Genomic DNA, 20,421 nt, shown 5'->3' on the forward strand with positions numbered 1-20,421 from the left:
TTCATGCTGGAAAAATATAGTATTTTGAAGTGGGGAAAAAAGCATTCTTAAGCAATAGAGTCACACCCTTATTTCTGAAAAATTAAAAAAAAAAAAAAAAATTCCCTCCAAATTGCACACAAACAAACTGGAAAGAGTTGATGAATATCATGTTTAAGAGAATGTGAGATTTTTTAACCACTTTCTTGTCAGTGTTTACATTGGACTATCTAGAAGGCCTAGGGAATCCCAAGGGTAGAATAACTGTACATGTAGAAATAAGAGTATTATTGATGAGTATTAAATAGATGCAGGAAGTCAGTCAGCAGTACCTTCTTGAATTCACATGCACCAAGCAACCAATGAATATAGGTACTAAGGTTATTTTTGAAGCTGTGAATTTAAATTATGTTGGTTTCCAAAGGTAGTTTGGGGATGGAGACAGTTTATGGTCAATATGTATTACTGATTTTTTTTAGTTTTTATTGAAAGGTTATTTAATTGTTGATGTCTGACTACTGTAGTGTCTGTCCTTTTCACTTTAAATCCAGTGCATTTTATTACCATATTATTTTGTTGGAGGTTTCTTTTTTTGTTGTTTGCAAAAGCTTTTATTTTGATTGTACTGAAGTGTAACCTGAATCTTTAAAGAAGGTAAGACAATAATTCAGCAATCAACAACATAATTCAACAGTAATGTGTGTTGGTGGAAGATTGATGGCTATTTTGGATCATTACTGAATGACTGCTTGAACTTCTGTTAGTAATCCTGGGTGTACTGTTGTAAGGTTTTCCTCTTTATTTGCTTGTGTTATCTGTGGAGATTATATTTTTTCTTTTTTCTTGTTAAATCTTTGTTTTAAAACTTATTCTAACTTTGTAAGTAGAATTGAGAACTGAAAGTGGATGCATAAGGCCTGAATTGGTAAAAAACATTCTTAGCAGATAAAACTGCTTTTTTTGCCAATATTTCAGTTACATTAGAAGCCAGTACTTGAGAATATCCCAAGGATTTGGGGTCATTTTCTTGCTCTTCTTATGAGAGTCTGTATCAAATTATGGCTTGATACCTACATACTACAATGGTCTCAAAAAAAAACCCCAACCAACCAAACAAGGAAAACCCAATTTAATTGTACTGTGCTTTGTGGATATTTTTCATGTTAATTTTAAGGAGCTTCATTTGATAATCTCTTTATTATATTATGTAATATAGGTCTTGTACCAGAGGAGACAGAGGAAAGTAATGATGGAGAAGCTAGCAACGAAGACAGCAAATTACAGGATCTGCCACCATGCTGGGGTTTGGACATTGTTTGTGGAAAAGGAACAGACTTCAACTATGGACCTTGGGCTGATAGGCAGAGGTATTATCATGATTTATATTTTCAATTTTAATCTTTAGTATCTCTTATTATTGTGCAAACATTATGGAGTCTGCAGTATGTGATTACTTCTCTTAAAATTTGTGTGCATTAGACTAGTCTTGTAAGGAAAAAAGAGTTCTGTCACAATTGGTTAGAGTTAGTAGATTCACTGTTGTTTACTGTGTTGTCCTAAAGGTAGAATCTTTCTGTGAGATTTTATTATTAGATTAATACTTTTTGTTCCTATTTTTTTGGAACAACATAGTCTTATTATTTGTCAAGTGTTACATACCTAAGGGTTTAATTTTTTTATTGCTTTTATTTAAACTTGTTGAGTCCTTATTGGTTTATTTCTCTGAAGCTTATGGTTTGAAATACACTGCATGTTGGTGAGAAAATCCATGGAAGTACAAATCTGGCTTTGAAAATAATGAGGTGTTATCATTTATCACTGCTTAACAGAATCAACCACTTGATGCAGTCTCCAAAAGTGTTTATAATCTAGATATTTTAGTGATTAAAATATTAGGCGAGAGCTGTTCTTCACTATGCTCTCTGTATTTTGTGCATGAATATTTCTGCTGGAGACAGTGGGATTGTTTAGATAGTGAAAGACTGTTAAGTAACAGTGACATAATCAGTACTTTCCCTTTTTCTCTTGTTAATTACAAATTAATACTTTTCTTGGCCTCTATTAATTCTCCTGTGAAACTGGTGGGACTGTCTCTTAAGAATGTGAGGATGGCAGATTAGTCATCACGTACACCAGTGTCTTTAGAACTTGAGAGAAAATGCTGATTTCTAGAACAAAATGTGAAGCCAATGAATTATTAATGACATTAATGCTTGTGATGGTATGCTCTTTATAATTTCAAGTGGCTAGGCAGCATGTGCTTTGGTGCACAGTGTGCACAAGGTTCATAGGCGTATGAACCATTTGTACCTGGGAGCACTTTCCCATCATGCCATGGATAGAAGATAGAATTTTGGAAAGTACCTGTATGTTTTCAAAGCACTGATCTGTGGAAATTCTTTGCACTACGTTGTACTTTTCAATTCATGTAAGAGCTTCCACAAATACTGATCTTAACTACTTAATGCAATAATGCTTTGGGTTTCCCCAGATCAGTGTCACTGTAGTGATTTTTGACTGTGTGCATGTGATTGGCTTTTTTTTTTTTTTTTTTTTTCTTCTTATTGAAGTTGTGGGTTTGTTTCTTTTTGTTGTTTTTGTTTGGTTGTTTTCCCCTGCTGGTGCTAACTTTTAAGTTGTCTTGATGGTCAGGTGTTTGATGCATGGGTACTGTTACTCAGCTTAAGGTCTTGCTTCCTCAATTAAATAGGCTCTACTGTCTGTACTCGATCTCTGTAGTTTTCTTTCCGTGTAACTAAATGTTCAGATATGAGTATTTAGAAATGTAGATTTCATTTTATTTCCTTTCAGAAGTCCTAAACATTTTGTACTTTGTTTCTTTCTGGACATTACAATGATCACTTATGCACAAACTGAAGCATAAACAGATTCCTTCCTGTTGCACTTCTCTGGTAGATTTGTAAACTAAGATCAGGAGTAAGAAGAATACCATAGTTTGCAATCTGAGTTGGATTTTTTGAAATCTTTTATGGTCTGTCTACTGTGGCTTTTATCCAATAGACAATTCTTATTAACAGAAGTTTTGGAGTTTTGTATTGGTAGTGAGTTAGTCTCGTCATCAGGGAGCCTTCTAAACAAGCATCCCTTCCTAAAGCACGTGTTGGTTGTCCGAAGACTCAGCAATTGGAAAATCATTAAGTGAACCAAATGCATAACTAGACATGTTTATGTATATTTGTTCTGTAAATTAAAACAACTGTTTTGTCTTTCTTCCCCACTAGGGATTGCTTGTGGAAATTTTTCTTCCCGCCAGACTACCAGGTTATGAAAATCTCTGAAATTGCTCAGCCTGGGAAACCGAGACAGATTCTTGCATTTGAACTGCGGATGAATATTATTGCAGATGCCACCATTGATTTGCTTTTTACAAAAAATAGGGTAAATACTGAAATCTTGTTTCTAAAATGCTTTTTCAACTGTGATTCCACTGTGCTTTTTTTTGGTTTTACATGTTTTTACTTGTCTCAGGTGCTTATAAAACCTAGGAGAAATTGTATTCATTTTCTGTGATTATAGATGTATATTAGGATGAAACTTGCCCTGATGAAGACAGAATTTCTTCTGATATTGGATTAATATCTGGTATTACTGGAGAGAGCAGGAGAAACAAAAGTTGCATATATGGGGGGGTTATAAATGGAGTGTAGTGTAAGTTCACTGAATGTCTGGTTTCAGCTACTCCAAAGCTACTCCATCAGTAATTTACCATCAATCATTGAGGTTTTTTTAACCCAGTGTGTGGATAATAATAGCCGGATGCATGAAGTATACTGGTTGATGCTGAAGGTTTAGAAATAATGCTTGTGGGTTGTTTTGTTTTGTTTTGTTTTTTAATCCATGCAGGAAACAAATGCTGTCCATGTAAATGTTGGTGCAGGATCATATTTGGAAGTAAATATTCCCATGACAGTTGGTGAAAATGGTGAGTTAAGGCTAGGATTAATTTGTTTTCTTGATTTTTTTTTTTTTTTTTTCTTTTTTTTTTTTCTTTTTCCTGAACAGTTGTCTTAATACATATCAGTGTGGCTATCTTGCAGTGTTTTCCTTGAATGTGAGATAAACAAATATCCATATGTAGTATATCAGTATATACATACACATTTATATGTAAATACACATGTATGCTTACACAAGGAAAGAAAAGAAGTTTCCTTATTCGTTTCACTGAAGTTATTAAAGCACTTATGTGTTTAAATTATTAAGTTACCTCCATGTTTTGTTTAGGTTGAGAAACCTAAGTCAAAATTTCTAACTACTAGAAAGTGCATCATTTAATGATGTGTGTATGTAAGCAGATGATGTATTCATTGTCAACTCAAAGCAGGAAGTCATCTTCAGTAGGGTTAGTGTCACAGTTGAGCTGTGCTGAGGAATACATTATGAAAAATAACTTAGTAATACTTTTTTAAAATTAACTCTGAAGTCTGAGATAAATGTAAGAAGTTGAGATAAATGTAAAGTTACGTTGTTTTGTTTTGTTTGATTTACTCAGTTCGTTGAATGGTTTGAATCTTTTCTGCTGATTTTTTTGTTCTCTTGATTCTCTCTGATATATTTGATTTTCTTGTGCAATTCATGCTAAGATTTCCAGAACCTAAGCCATACCGTCCCTCCATCAGAAGACAGTAAGCTGTTTGTTGACCAATAGGGAATGGAATTATCGCAGTAGCAATTTTCACCACAACAGTTCTTCACTGTTTGGGGACTGCTGAATTCACTGATGATATTTTTTAAAATGTTTGTGTAACTATTATATTGGAACAATGATTTTTGTATTTTTACGTATTAGGCTATTCACCTACAATTAAAGGGCAGCTTCTACACGTTGATGCCACCAGCAGCATGCAGTACCGGACTCTCTTAGAAGCTGAAATGCTAGCTGTGAGTTTGCATTATTAAGAACAAAGCTTTATTCTTTAAAGATTTTTTAATAAAGAGCATATTTGTTTGCTTATAGAGTTGATGTTCAGGATTGTAATCAGTGCAGAAGCACAACCTTTTAATGTTTTTTATAAGACATTGATACATAGGGAAGGTTTTATGTGAATTGAAACCTGTGGGTGGGTTGCCTACTTGACTTTGTAGCTGTGTGTTTGTACAGACTTTACTGTAGTAAATCATTACACTTGTAGCTGTGCTGAAGAATATCTGCTTGTGTAGGTATTTCAAGGTATTTAAACTTTCTGAAACGATACTGTGTTCTCTTTCATTTGCCTGACAGTCAGCTTCTGCAATTCTGTCAACTACCTTTCTCACTAGTTTTTAAATGACCTTTTTGGAGTGATGTTTTTAATGTCTAGTGTTTGAGCATCATATCGGTCGTTCATATCATACATCTAGTGCAACAGGCGTTTGTTGAGCCAAAGCAGAAGTTTGTAGAAATACCTTTCCAAATAAATGAATACACTAACACTTGACCTTCAAACTCAGAAAGACAGAGAGTGAGATTAAATTATTAAGGAACTGGAGAGGCCTTCTGTTCATCTCAGCAGGAAAAGAGTTTTAATTATTCAGCAAAGTACATATGTGAAAACTGCTGCGCTACAGGGTCAAACGCCGTCATGTTTTCAAATAATTCGTGCTTTGATATCTTCACAGTTTCACATTAATGCCAGTTATCCCCGGATATGGAACATGCCACAGACATGGCAATGTGAACTTGAGGTTTATAAAGCAACATATCATTTTATCTTTGCTCAGAAAAGCTTCTTTACAGGTAACTGCTTTACTCAATAAGTTATGTAACGAATTAAGCGTTCTTTATTTGCCACTTCTTCAAACTTACAGTTGCAGATACAGTGATTTCACATCTTCAGGAAAACAAATTATTTCTGAGGACCAGATTCCCAATACCTTCTGTGGGCTATTGGTGTCTAATTACATGATATTCTTATATTTCAGTGGATACACTGAATAATTTAGTTTTCTAGCAGCTAAGTAAAATTTGATCTGCAGTTATGCTAAGCGATGTTAAATTTAAGATGTGGGGTTTTTTTTGTTTTGTTTTTTTAACCAGAGCTCTTGATTCATTTAATAATTGCCACTAGGATGTTGATTTCTCTGATATTTCTCTTCTTTGGCTGACTGATTTTTAGTTATTCAGGCTTAGGTCTTGTGTGTGTGGCTGACAGATGATGAGACAAAGTAATTTGCTCCTTAGGATTTTGGCTTATGAGGAAGAGCACGTGTACACAAGACAACCCTGCATCACCAAACTGTTGCTGAATGTTCCGGCTGCAGAAATAGAAAGAATATAGCCCAATCAGTGGGGCACTGCCTGCTCTAATTAGTCCCTGCTGAGTGGAGGATTAATTAGTATGAGCATGGTGTGATGCTAATAAAGTTATATCCTAGTGAGGCTAGAGTCATCATTTATAGAGTGCTACTGTACATACTGTAATCTACCAATCTATGCAGAATGAACTGGTGAGCTTCTTCAGAAACATTGTTTTGCTGTATCAGACTTGGTGGTAGGAAATACAGTTAATAGATGCTCATAGTATTAGAATGGAAAACCAAGGAAAACATTGATTAATCCATTGTTTTTTGGATAAATCTGAAACCTTGTTACTGAATAAAGCAAATCTAGAAAGCATGATTAAACCTATGCCGTTACAGCTGAGCAAGGAAGAGGATGGATTCACAGGAAGTCTGTGTGGAATATCTGCTTGAGGAATGGATGTTGTGTGTAGTTTTCCTCATTTTCTCATTTTTTCTGTAAAGGAATGAATGTTGACGATTTACATTTTATTAAAAGCCAGGTTAACTTGAAAGAGGAAATCTCTCACCTGATTGCTACTAACTCATCTTTTATTACTTTATGTAATTTTAGATTTGATCCAAGACTGGTCTAGTGATAGTGCACCCGATATTTATTCATTTGTTCCTTATATGTGGAACTTCAAAGTCATGTTTCATCAATTTGAAATGATTTGGGCAGCTAATCAACACAACTGGATTGACTGTTCCACCAAACAACAAGAAAATGGTAAAGTCAGTTTAAGATTTGAAACAGTGCACACAGTGACAAAAATTCTAGCATGTTTACTATGAAGTGCATTCAGTGATAACTACTCATTTTACTACTGTTGTTAATTCATAAGCCATCCTGAAACTGCTGCAAGTCCTCACTTGTTTTGTACATTTCATGCAAATATGTACCTTCTCTTAGGAGTGTAGTTTCAGATCACATTTTTAGCATTCATTTTTGAGGACCCTTTGAATGTTCAGAATAATTTGGTAGTTTATACTCTAAATGCATGACATTTTCCTTTGTCATGAGTTCGTGTATTTTTCCTTAATTATACCAATATATTTGATATTTGCCTAAGAACAACATAGGGAGTCATTTTGACAGTGTTTTATTTGTTTGCTTTTCCTATTCTCTCCCAGTTTATCTAGCAGCTTGTGGAGAAACATTAAACATTGTTTTCTCTCTGCCTTTCACTGACTTTGTTCCAACTACATGCAATACCAGATTCTCTTTAAAGGTAAGTTCTGTTCTCTCAGTGCACCTCTCTTTTTTTCTTCTTTTTTTAAAAATTGTTTTGTGAATGTGAAATATTTTACTTCCTTTTCTTCTTCAGATAGGAACTTCAGGGTAAACTCCTTCCTGAAAGAAAAATATTCACTTTCGATTCCTGATCATATAATTTTTCTTTAAATAAACCAGAAATAAATAATTTCTCTTGATTACATGAAACATCCAATCGTGGAGTTTTTTAGGTTTTTTTTTTTTAGTTTTTAGATATGTATACAGACATACAGACACACACGCATAAATATATACACATTTGGAATGGGAAATCCAGACTGTTTTGGAAACTTGTCTTCAGATTTTTGCTATCTTCTATAAAATAACAAATGTATTTTTAATGTGCCAAACTAATTCTTTGGAACATTGTGCTTCTTGTGTTGTCTTCCTTAAAATAGAAGTTGTGTAGTGTTACTAACGTTAAAAACTGGTTGAAGGTGATGTTGGTAAGCTTGCTTAATTTGATAGCAAAATAAGCAAGGCTGTATTTAAATTAAGAAGGAAAAAAAAAAACGTGTGGTTGATTTTAGGAAGTTGGTAAGTTGTGGGCCAGTGACTGAATTTTTGCATTATGGATTGAACAGAAGAATAACTGAAATCCCCAAAAGCTGTGCACCTGTGTTTTGCAGCTTGCTAGGATGTGTTCTTACTGGATGCATAAGTGCTAAGAACTGCAGAGATCTTGGGATATTATAATGAATTGATGGGAGCTGTGGTCAGCAGTCGTGTAAAGAGTGAGACATTGTGCATCACCTTGCCATCATGTACCAAGCACCATCTTTGTGGTGCATGGTGAGCATGTAAATAAAATGAGCAGTATGCAGAAAATGAATGCAAATATACTTTCACGTTATTAATCTTTGACTTTAGGGAGAAGATGTTGATCTTCATTTGTATCTACCAGATTGTCATCCTAGCAAATATTCTCTTTTTATGTTGGTGAAAGATTGTCAACCTAATAAAATGAATCCTGAATCTTGCATTACTGGTGAATGTCCAAGTGGTCAGAAAACAGGCAAACCCAAGTGGAGGAACATTACTCAGGAAGAGTGAGTCTAGTTTTGATTTATGTTTATGTATCTATATTGGCTTTTTATATTTACTTATTTTCTTTGTGGAAAAGCAACTTAGTATGTTAATGGAATGTATATGATGAAACTTTTGCTACAAATGTTTCTTTTCAAAAGGGCTGGATGGGTTGAATGCTGGACAGTCCCAAGCGTTGTGTTTACGATTGACTACTCGTGGCACCCAATTTATCCTCAAAAGGCAGATGAGCAGTTAAAACAGTCCTGTAAGTGCAAATACGTTTTTCTTCCCAGTGTGTTTCATTTCAGGAAGTGCTGTGATTGTGTTGGCTCTAACTACTTAAATTTTCAGAAATTCATTTTAAACTGAACTGCTTTTGTTTGTGGGTGTTCAGGTTTTTTTTGGTCAAAGGTGGGACTGCTAATTTTCATTTCACATCTGACAAATTTTTCTTCAATTCAAGATTTCAGAAAGTATCCAAATTCCCTATGGGAAAAAGAGATACCATCTATGGTTAGTTTCTCCTTATCCATAACAGTTTCTTTAATGGGTTGTTACCTGAAGAGAATTATCACTTACTTTAATAAATGTGAAATATAGCATTTTTGGCAGTACTATGTTACACAGCCTTTCTAAACCTTTTTCCTTGTGATATTGTGACTTTTCCCTATGATTTTAATGTTTAAATACGTTATATTTGTATGAGATACAGTGACATAGGCTTACCTTCATGCATTTGAAAGTCATGCTGGTAAAGCAAACCAGGGCAGATTGATAGGAATGTTAGACTTATGAGTCCAATAAGTATTTCTAACTAAGAAGTTTTCAATTTGAAGTTCCAGATGTGAAATATATATGTATAAAAGTTACAAAATACCCTAATTTTGTCTCTGTGCTATTTATTTATTATTATAGTATTTTTAGTGCAGAGGGTGGTATGCAAGATGATATGAGGTTATTTGGAAGTCTTTCGGGTTGAGGATAAAGAGAGGAACTGTGGAAGAAGTGGTAGTAGAGTAACAATAAGGAGGACTAATTTGTATAAGCCTCAATGAACAGGTGTTTGAAGGTGTGGTTTTGAACAAGATTTTTAAGTTTTGAGTTCTAGAAGGAATCAAATTTTTGAGTGTGAAACAGGATAAATAAGGTCCATTGTGCATATATTCATTGAGTGTTGTTTTGGACTGTGAGTTTGAGTTAAATTTGCATACTTCAGATTTGAAAGCATTTACTTGTAATCATAACAGTTCAACCTGGATTTGGACATTTGTATATACACAGGTAATTGCACCTACAGCTTTGTTCAATGGGGAATCTTTCAATTAATAAAATTGAGTACACTTCCACAGTTGGATTTGAGCTGTGATGCTGACACAGTGTGTTTGCTGTAGTAATAACCAGTGGTATTTTCCTTTGAATCAATTGATAAAATGCTTTAAATCTCTGTGAAACAAGTTGTATAATAAAGAGGTGCAATTTCCAAATAAGTGGTTTTCTCATTGTGGCATTTAGCTAACTGATATAACATGAAGAAAACACTGAACAAGTATTACAGGCAATAATTATAGGTTAAAGCCTTGAAGGTAGTTTGCTGGACACGTGTGTACCCACTGTAGTTCTGCATGTGCTGATTCTCCCAATTAAATTAGCACCTGAACCCTTACTCCATCTGGAACAGAATTTTCTGTGACTTTCCCATAAAGCTTTTTGCTTTTCAGCAATCACTTTACAACCCTGAGTTATTCACTTCCTTTTCCTGGTCTTTCCTCGCTTAAAAAAGACAATAAGCTTCTCCTTAGGTCCAAGTAAAAAGAAGAAATAGAACTTGAATTTCAGGACTGTTTTGTTACTAGAGTAATTGAGTTTGAGAGGAAATTGTAGCATACAGAGTCGTTGGTTCAGAACAGATTCTTCATACATCTTTTGCGGTGTTTATTCACTTCTGTTTACTCTGCAATTTCTATGTGGTTGTGGGAAATCTGCTACAGTGAAATAAAAGCAGGTCTTGTTTAACTTCAAAAACAAGATAAATAAATTGATCTTTTTTTGTAACTTGCGGGCTTGTTTTTCTCTTGCATAATTTATGTTGACAAAAATATTCTGTGTTTTACTGTATTCTCATGATTACTAGATCTGAGAAATCCATTCTGTAGCATAGATATGTTATCATAGTTATAGAATTCAAGTCAGAAAGCTGCAAGAAGTTGTATCTTTATTACGCTTCCGTATTTTTATAATTTTGTCTGGTGGAAGCCTAATAAAAATCTGTTTTCATTTTCTCCCAAGTGTCAGAAATGGAAGAAACAATGCTATCTGTGCTAAGGCCTTCACAGAAGACATCTGAGAGTGTGATTTCATCTCCCACTGCTTCGACCCGCCTTCCCCTCGACCCCGCAGAGCTGCCTCCAGATAAGCTCCATGTGGAACTGGAACTCTCTCCAGATTCCCAGATAACTCTGTATGGACCACTGCTAAAAGCCTTTCTATCTATAAAGGTAAGCAAAGAAATACAGCTCACAATGTTCATGGATGGCCACATGTTGGAAAGGGAAGTGATTTGTTTGAAATGGACAGAATTCTGCAGAATATGTGAATTTAGTTCTTTCATAAGGACTAGTTTGGCATGGCTAGGTTGAGTACAGTTGGCACAGGCTTATAAGAAGGCTTACAGAACAGAGGTAGACTTGTATCAGCATAGTTTTTCTTTTGTGGTGTTGTGCATGTAAATATGTAGAAACATAAAAATGCATCTTCGACTGGACTGTACATTAACAGCTACTTTTATGCAAAGATGTATCAGAATTTGTGCCGTTAGGGCATTTTAAGTTCTGCAGAGTATCCTGATTGTTTGTTTTTTGTTTTAATCAGGTTGTTGGAAATGTCTGCATTTGGGGTCATAGAGGGAAAGGATGTGAGAATAAATTGAATTTAAAAAGCTACTTCAGGGAATATTTAGAAACAATTTTTTTGTCTTGCCTTGATGTTACTCTGTTACACTTCAATATGCTAGCATCTGTTGCTTATCTCAAGTCCTCTTCTGTTAGTGGTCTTTAGGGTGGCTCACAGTGACTGAATTTCTTCCTACCTACCTCACCTGAACTTGTTACGACAGGGGCAGAGGTGATTGAACATGTCACTTCTATTAGATAACTATGAGATGCTTGTATTCTGTTTAATTATTAGTTGTTTTTTGTTTGTTCTTGGTTTTTTTTTTTAAGGTTTGTTTTAACCTTTTTCTGTATGATTTCATTTAGGGTTGAGATAAGAAATTTTCTGAGGCTAGTGATTACTTGTAAGGACTCATACTAAAGAAGTCACTTTTAAGTTCTTACATAAAGATCCTGCATGTATGCAGTGAATAGCAGAAAAGGAAGCTTTTGCAGAGTCCAGGAATTGCAAATATGCTCATATATTATTTCACATTGGCACTCAAAGAAACAGGAACAACATTAGGCCAATAGCGAATGTCTTGAGAAGATGTCATATATTGTGATAAGGAATTCCACTCGTGTTTGACACAGTTTATTGAATTGTTTATTGATCTCCTCTTGGAGTTCCTAAGCTTGTGAGGTGATACTGTCTTTCCATACAAGCTCTTTCTTCTTCAATACTCGTTTCCTCTGGGAAGATAAATAAACAGTGTTAGATTAGATCCCTTGATCCCGTGGTGATTTGATATTTGGCGTGCAGATTTTGTCTTCTGAATCTCAAAAGAAAATTTAGATAACTCATCTTTGAAAATGCAAATGTAATGTTCTTTTCAGCATTTCTGTCAGTGTTTACATCATTTTGTCCAGCTGTACTGATAGCATCTTGTGGTAGATTATTGGTGGTGTCTTTTGATTTTATGCTCATTTTTCTGTCTTGTTGTTTTTAGTTCAGTTTCATTGATCTTAAGTAAAATGTGGGAGAGATTTATGCAGTTTTCATAAGTGTTCTGTTCTTTGGAGGTAGTTTTTTTGGTACAGTGTCTTGTGCTCCCTAGGGATGTCCTACCTACTGGGAATGAATGATGTTCAAGTCCTGGTAGAAAGTACCAAGAATAAGTAACTGGAGTTTCTAGCACCCTCTGCTGGATCTCCTTTATAGAACAACAACAACAGCAAAAGCTTCAAGATTTGTCTCCTCGCAGTGACTTCTGTCTTTCACTTCGTTAAAAAGCAAAGCCAGTTAACTTTGCTCAACTTCCATGAACTTTTTGCTTTGTGCACTGAGCAGTACTTAATTCATACATAGTATTTAACAGAAAAAATACTTTGGAGACTTAAATATGAGACGATAAAATTGCATATCCATATCCATGTCAGGTCTGCTAATGTGCCTGTCTTTTCCTGCAGATCTTTTTCCAAGGACATGAGCATTTTGCAATTGCTTGCTTTCTCTGTGTTGTACATTTCCTCTTTGCTTGCTTGCTCTACAGATTTGTGCTTTGAAAAGAATGAAGAAGCCTTAGCAGGCAGATGAATTTCAGGAAGGGGAAGAGCTTAGCAATAACCTTCATAAAATTTTGTAAAATGTTTTCCCTACAGTAATTGCAAATAATTGATTTTCCTAGGAAAATTATTTTGGAGAAGATGACATGTATACTGATTTTGAAGAAGTTATTTCAAGCCCTGTTTTGTCTCTGTCAACATCTTCGAGCTCTGGATGGACAGCTGTGGGAGTAGAAAATGAAAAGAAGGAAAATGAAAGCTCTGTCAAGCCAGTTCACCCTCTTAGTCTACGTCCATGGGATATTACTGTCCTTGTTAATCTGTACAAAGTGCATGGGCGATTGCCAGTGGTAAGAGCTTTAGAATCTTGAAGTATTTTGTTGCTTATAATTGATGTTTTTGTTTTTTTTTTTCCAGCTGTGTGATCTGGAGCAAATGTAACTCCCTAGAACATGAGGTTAGGTTATGGAGGTGTTTTTAAAGTGCATGGGTACTCTTCAGCAAAATTGTGGCTATCTGAAGTAGTTTGGGACATGGTTGGTTTTGCTTATCTGAAATGTGAACTGAAGATAGGTTTATGTGATCAGAGTTCATTGTTTTTGATTGAAAGTGTGATTTCTCTGCTGAATAGTAAAGCTATCTCCTGATGACATATCCTGCTCTTTGTAGCTGCATTGTGAGGGATTCCCAAGAATTTAAAAACTATTCCAGATAAAGGTTTGGGTTAGCTCAGATGGATTTGCATTGCTGTTTATATAACTGTTCAAAGATTTTTGAAGTTGCACAGATTTCTTTTTAATTATCAACTTGAAGGAAAGCTAGCATGCTTACTGCTTACAGGTTTGCTTCTAATCTAATAACTTCGACAGTGTTGTACTTTTTCAGATTCTGAAATGGCTGTTTGATTTGATTTTTAATGTTATTTTTTTTATAACTTTAGCATTGTAGTCCTGATGGTCCCGAGTGCCCTACAGCTTTCTTGGAGAGGCTGTGTTTTGAGATGAAGAAAGGATTTAGAGAAACAATGCTTCAACTTGTGCTGTCTCCAGTGAATTTGTTTCTGAATGACAATTATCAGGTATTTAGCCAATTTTATTTGGTTGCATCTGGTTTGGGGGAATTGTAACCATTTTAATATGGTTTATTTTGATATATACGAAGCTTAAGGCTTTTGAATCATACATGAAAGAAAATTTTGATGCATATATATATATATATATTTTATTCTTGTTTCTCCAGCATGCATTTGAAGTGAAAGGCATGTAGAACATTTTTTTGTTTTGTTTTCTTAATTTTATTTGAAACCTCCTTGAAAAGATTCTTTAGGAAACTGAAAGTAATAGTCAGATTGGTCTTAGAAATGTTGAATCTTTAAGGTCTATTGTAGGTAGTGATTCAAGTAAATTTTGTGCAGTGCCTGGAGACGTTTCACTTCTTTAAGCAGCAAACAGAAAAGTGGTAGTAAATAAAATAACTACATCTTTCACATTTTTATGCATTTTGTTAGAATAAATCACAGAGCTGGATCTTTAGCTTACAATCAAGATTCTGGCATGACCTGTAATTTTCCTCTGGTAAGGGTACAATGAAAATAATTAGAGACAGAATTAAGCATTACTTGTGGCTTATCAGTAAGCTATGTACAATTTTACTGTAATTATTAGTAAACTTTTCAAAAATTGCCCCCATGCGTAAATTTAGTTCAGTGAGGATTTTAGGTGGCAATTTATTAGCACAAGCAATTATCCTTACTCAGCGAAGCTGGTGACTATTTCAGTTCTTGTTTTATTTATGCACAAGCTGGCTGCATTAAAACCCCAGTACTTGCACTGGGCCTTATAGGCTATATTGTTTTTCAATCCCTGTATCCTGAAATATATTGCTGCCAAAAATAATAGTGCACTGTTTGACACCACCGTGTACTGCTAACCATACACAGACAAAGACACGTGTCCCCTTATTCTCTGCTATGTCTGAAAGCTAATGGAACAAATTGGTTGATGCTTGTTTAAACTTTCCAGATTTGGACCCAGTGCACAAGAACAAAAGTACCTTGAATATAACCTGTGGCTGTAAACTGACTAAAAGAGAAAGGGACTGCAAGAAATAATATACTGTCCTGATAAGAAGTTAAATAGCATCATAGGCTGTGTCGTGTTAGCCCTTGTATTTTGAGAGTGTTACTTTCTTAAGCTCTGATTAGCAAAGAAAGTGGAATTGCAGCTTGGGCTTTGGGTACAGCACTGCAATTATCTGTAATAGTAACCTGAGAAAAAGTGGTGGTGTGGAGTTGGAGGAATTGCAAATGAATGATCTCAATGGGATTAATACAGCCGTCTTTGGGGATAGCTGCCTAAATTGGATATACCATGACACGGGGCAGGCACTTCTCTTTCCCTTGTAACTTTGTTTCTGGAGCGAAGTGTCTGTATTGCAGGACTTGTTTTTGACAGGTGCAGCTGAGGCAAGGAGAATTGCTGTTTGAAACTGTAATAAAACCTGTATGTCAAAAAAGTCCTGAGAATTTGCAGTTGGGGTAACCATGTCTGCTGCAAGCTTTTCTTTGGTGTATTTCTGTTGCCGTTTGGTTGGTCGGTTGTTTTGTTTTTATTTTGATGGGGTGTGGAGTGGGGTGATGGTATTATTCTATGGGGAATCCAAGCTTTTCTATAGCCATGTATTTAAGAAAATAATCTATTTTGTGCACTGAATGACTTTAAGGTTTTTTTTCTAACTGTAACTTAATCACAGTACATATGTACAAGGAAATAGAGATAATAGAGATGAGGTTGCAGCCATAACCTTAATTGTGGAGTTTTTTTTTTGTTTTTTTTTGTTTTTTTTTTTTTTGTGTGTGTGTGTGATTTAATTGCCCTGAGACTTTAAACCATCCACCCCCAGCCCCTGTGTGTATATATATATAGAAATAGGTTAGGCTTTCTGTTACTCTCTTTCAGAATCCCAAATATCAGGGGGGACAGATTGAATATAAAAGCCAGAATGATTTTAATCAAGTGAAAGCAAAAAGAGTTCCTAGATGCAAAGGAGGGAGTACAGGGAATGAGGCTGCTTGCAGTGCTGCTATCTAGCAGCCATTGCAGCACATTGCACCACATCTTGGCTATGAGAAATTTCAGCTTGCAGCTCATTTCCCTGTGTTTTACTGCTGCCTTGTGTTGGAGTGTTTAGGTGACACTGCAAGACACTTCTGCAGCTGTTCTTTCATTCACAGATTTTCTTTCCTTCAGTTTATGCTATCTTTGCTGTTTTCTCTTTGTCTGCTCCTCATTCCTGGATTGGTTCCTAGTGAGACTGCTGTGTGGGGCATTGTTACTGATTTAAATGATAAACACACCAGCAGGCAGGTTTTTAAAAATATCGTGAAGAAAGATTTGATCCGTTTATGTGTGTTAGAAACACCTGGTGTTATTTCCTGGCATTGAATGATGAAAGCATTCATACTTCAGTTTAAAAAAACCTGTTAGTTTGACCCCTTATTCATATTATGTGTCACAAAAATACTGCTTGATACTTTGCAGTTCAACCTTGAAGAATGCAGTCCATAGTTGTAACGTATGCAGAATAGGAATTTCTCTTTACAGAACTGAGCAAGTACCATTGCTTTATGGTTTTAGTGCCAGTTAGGTTGGCCTCCTGTTGTTTTGAATAGCTTCCCTACATTGAGACTTGGGTTGCAGGTGATATCTAAAGATGCGTTTCTTCTTCGCTAAGCAGCTCCAAAGGGTTTCCTGATGGTGGAAAACGAACTGGGCAATGCAGTGTGTTGAAACGGAGGGAAAGAAAAGTTTTGCTGTTGACTTATTGGATTTAAATCACAGCTTACCTCACTGTAACCACAAGCTCCTAGAGTATGTCTATGCAGCTTTTATCTTTTTGGTTTCTTCTTTGGCCATACTATTTTATCTGAGTTCTTGTATCTACAGCTAAATAGCTTTGCTTTAAGTTAACTAAGAAATTCTTCAATGAAAAATGCAATTTAGAGGACAGTCTCTGATTTTATTTACTGATTTTTTTCAGTTGTTGGCTGATTGCGGCAGACATTCATAAGTCATTTATTTTTTTTAACCTTGATTCCTTCCATTGTCAAATGTGGTCTTCCATTCTTTGTATTTTACTGCAGTACTATTTAAGAGATGTTCCCAATGATGTCACAGGGTGGAAATCCCCTAGGGAAGGTAATTGACGTTGGTTGCCAGTGGTTAAAAGATAAGGCTTCCTTCCCCACATGAGATTTACATATATGCTGTTGTATGTGTGATGCTGAGAAGTCTTGGGACTCTGTGACTGTATAAAAGTAAACAGGGTTTAGGAACTGAATATGAGTGTATATAAAATATCTGACTGTTTTATTTTTGTTTTTCTGCACTTTCTAATTATACAGTCTTTGCAGTTTACTTAACTGTTACCTTGTCCTTGACAGAGACCTGCAGCTGATGAAGTCCTTCGAGAGGGCCACATTAGTCTATCAGGTCTGCAGTTGCGTGCCCACGCGATGTTTTCTGCAGAAGGTTTGCCTCTTGGAAGTGATACTTTAGAATATGCGTGGCTAATAGATGTGCAGGCTGGAAGTCTTACTGCCAAAGTTACAGCACCGCAGGTATCATCTAGAAACTGTTGGCTATGAAATATCAACTTCCTTCTTTCTTGTAAAACTGGTGTAGCATGAACATCAGAAAATGTGCAATCTCAGCCTTAAGTAACTTCAAGTATGTGGGTTAGAAATCTAACCATTTACATGGAAAAAACAGGAGATTCCAGCAGAGCCAAATCTGATATTCACCTAGATATAACATGATGTCTGGTGTAAAACGAGCATTTAAAAGAGTGATATTTACCAAATATGAACAAATCAGCAGTGAATGCTGATGATAATATGTGTAAATGCATGTTATGTCTATGTATGTTAATATACTTCATACTGATTAGAAAATCAACCACAGTAACTGCTTGTTCTTAAAGAAGCTTGATCGTACAATAAGTAATGCTTCTCTGTAAACAGATCCAGTGTTTTGGGACCCTTTCAGCCATAAGCTAAAGAATGTAACAAAGAGCAGAGAGAAAAATTCTGTTTAAAAAAATGAAGTAAGGAATTCTTAGTGAAATTGTGTTTGACTTCTTCCAAAATCACTTTCATTTTATGATGCTGAATTTTGGAGATTCAAGTTCATTACTCCTACTGATTAACAATCTGGAAAGAACAAATTAAGTACCCATTTATGGTTACAGTTTGAAAGGCATCTTCTTGTCCCTCACCTGTAACATTCATTCAGATACATAGGCATTTGCTTGCAGGAATGCTATCAGGAAGGAGGATAACAGGTTCAACAATTGGCAAAAATTTTACCTTGCAGATAAAGTTTTGACATTCCATAGAAACCTATTGACAAAGCCAAGTTTTAAAGTAGGAGGCAATTGGAACGTTTTGTGGGGAAGTAGAATGAGCAGGGCTCTCAAACAGAGTAGCTGGTAGCTGCGTAACTTCTAATGCTTGGCCCCACTGTAAGGTAGTTTGCTTTCACAGTGATCAGTCATTTAGTTCTGCCATTTATGCTGTCTTCATTTTTCCATTATATAACAGTGACTCCAAGCGTGTGTTAGGCCAGTGGCTTAGTCTTATTTCTGGTGTGGGCTGTGAGATCTTTAGAAAAGGTTCCTTTGTCACTGTGCTGTGAAACATGAGAAAAGTATATACATTTTATTCTGTAGTTAGCTTGATTTTTAAGACATTTTTGCGTCCTCATATTCCTCTAAAAATTGGTGTTATTTTCAAGGCTTAAACACTTATTTAAGCGTACAAAATCAAAACAAGGCTTACAGGCAATTACATTGCATTTGTAGAATAGGCTCCAGATAGGTTTTCATGCTGCATATACAGGCTTATGTAGAGATTCTTCCTAAATTACAACTACTGATTTAGATTAGCTGTAGTATTTACTGTAGCAGTAGTTGCTCAGTTTAAACTGAGTTGATTAAAAATAGTTCAATCTTTAAGGAACATTTCTAAATGTTTGATATAACTTAAGAGTTTTCTTCTTGTAGAAATTCTCAACTGAATACTTCACAGAGGATTTTAATTTTGCTTTTTTTGTTGTCAGCATTGATGTGAACCAGAACTTGAATTTGCTTCTTTCAGGGTCATTGGCTTTTTCCATCCATAGCGTGATGTCTTGTAAGAATTTGTGAAGGTATACAACCAAAGGGAGGACGAGAGATCTTGTGGAGGACAGTCATAGCTATATTAAATTCCAATTAAATTGCTCCTGATTTAAAGTCCCCTTTCCTTTGATTAGCCAAAGAAAACCCGTTTCCCTTTCATAATAGAGCTAGACAGTCATGATTCATTTCCTTTTTGAATAAGCTAACTATATAAAAGATTTAAATCAACAATTGGGTAATTACTAGGTCCAGCGAGATTCAGTCGTATTCTGTTTAGCCAGTTTACTTCAATGTTTTCTGAGTGTAACTTTGTTACTTACATACAAGGAGGTATGACATTTCAATTCATAGACTCTCAGAATCATTTGAGTTGGAAGGGACCCTTAAGATATTAGGGTATTTAGAGGCATTTTTTTGTGGAGAAATAAGATGATCTCCATCTTTGCAATGAAATGCCTGTCTAACCCTAAAAGTAAAGCTGTTTCCTTAGATTAAGATGTGATTTAGGGATTGTTTAGGTTCATGTCACAGTATTACATGTGCATCTTCTAGTATACACAAAAATAAATCTTGCGTAATGGGCAATAGGCTATGTTTGAACAAAGTAATGAAGACAGAATATTATGGTGAGATCTTCTGTTTGGTTTTACTCTTTCTAACCTTCCAACCTTTAGTGATGTTCTGTGAATAATCTGTTGAATACTATAAGTTTATTTTGCATACTTACTATTAGACATGTTATTTGCTTACAGCTTGCAAGTCTTCTGGAATGGGGGCAGACCTTTGTGTTTCATGTAGTGTGCCGTGAGTTTGAATTGGAAAGACCTAAATCTGTAATAATATGCCAGCATGGAATTGATCGTCGTTTTTGTGACTCTAAGGTAACCTTTTATCCATCTTAATTATTCACTATATTTTTTTTAACAGGTTTTTTTTTTTTTTTTTATTTTTTAACTTTATAAGCCCAACCTTGAGGTTATCAAGGCACATGGAGCATGTACTCGGATTGGCTGCTCCCTTTGATAAATTATAGCTAATTATGTTTTAGAAAGAAAAGCAATTTCTACCTGAATTTTTCTGGGGATTTACGCCATGTTTTTGTGCTACATTAATTGTCTTGAGAGACAGCATCCGGAAGAGTCATGCATATTTTCTTAGCTCTACAGTGATGGTTAAGAGACAAATGGCATGCTTCAGTTTCCCTTAAGAGACAAAGATCAGACTTCTCATCATGGTCCTGGCGCATTG

At 35.3% G+C, this 20,421-nt stretch overlaps 1 protein-coding gene across 11 annotated transcripts in view; it reads left to right on the forward strand.

Moving 5' to 3' along the window:
- Positions 1-20,421, forward strand: part of KIAA1109 (KIAA1109 ortholog) — a 109,490-nt gene that overhangs the window by 24,063 nt on the left and 65,006 nt on the right. For all 11 annotated transcript variants that reach the window (XM_042811667.1, XM_042811656.1, XM_042811657.1 and 8 more), the window contains exons 10-23: positions 1,196-1,346; positions 3,222-3,378; positions 3,844-3,922; positions 4,790-4,881; positions 5,599-5,716; positions 6,833-6,988; positions 7,393-7,490; positions 8,405-8,583; positions 8,722-8,828; positions 10,850-11,058; positions 13,119-13,346; positions 13,937-14,074; positions 17,438-17,614; positions 19,926-20,054. In XM_042811667.1, the coding sequence (XP_042667601.1) occupies positions 1,196-1,346; positions 3,222-3,378; positions 3,844-3,922; positions 4,790-4,881; positions 5,599-5,716; positions 6,833-6,988; positions 7,393-7,490; positions 8,405-8,583; positions 8,722-8,828; positions 10,850-11,058; positions 13,119-13,346; positions 13,937-14,074; positions 17,438-17,614; positions 19,926-20,054 (2,018 nt within the window). The remainder of the gene's footprint in view (positions 1-1,195; positions 1,347-3,221; positions 3,379-3,843; positions 3,923-4,789; positions 4,882-5,598; positions 5,717-6,832; positions 6,989-7,392; positions 7,491-8,404; positions 8,584-8,721; positions 8,829-10,849; positions 11,059-13,118; positions 13,347-13,936; positions 14,075-17,437; positions 17,615-19,925; positions 20,055-20,421) is intronic.

The sequence above is a fragment of the Centrocercus urophasianus genome, unplaced genomic scaffold (assembly GCF_019232065.1).
Source record: "Centrocercus urophasianus isolate 14NV4802_14NV808 unplaced genomic scaffold, USGS_Curo_1.0 seq_13, whole genome shotgun sequence".
NCBI classification, from domain to species: Eukaryota; Metazoa; Chordata; class Aves; order Galliformes; family Phasianidae; genus Centrocercus; species Centrocercus urophasianus.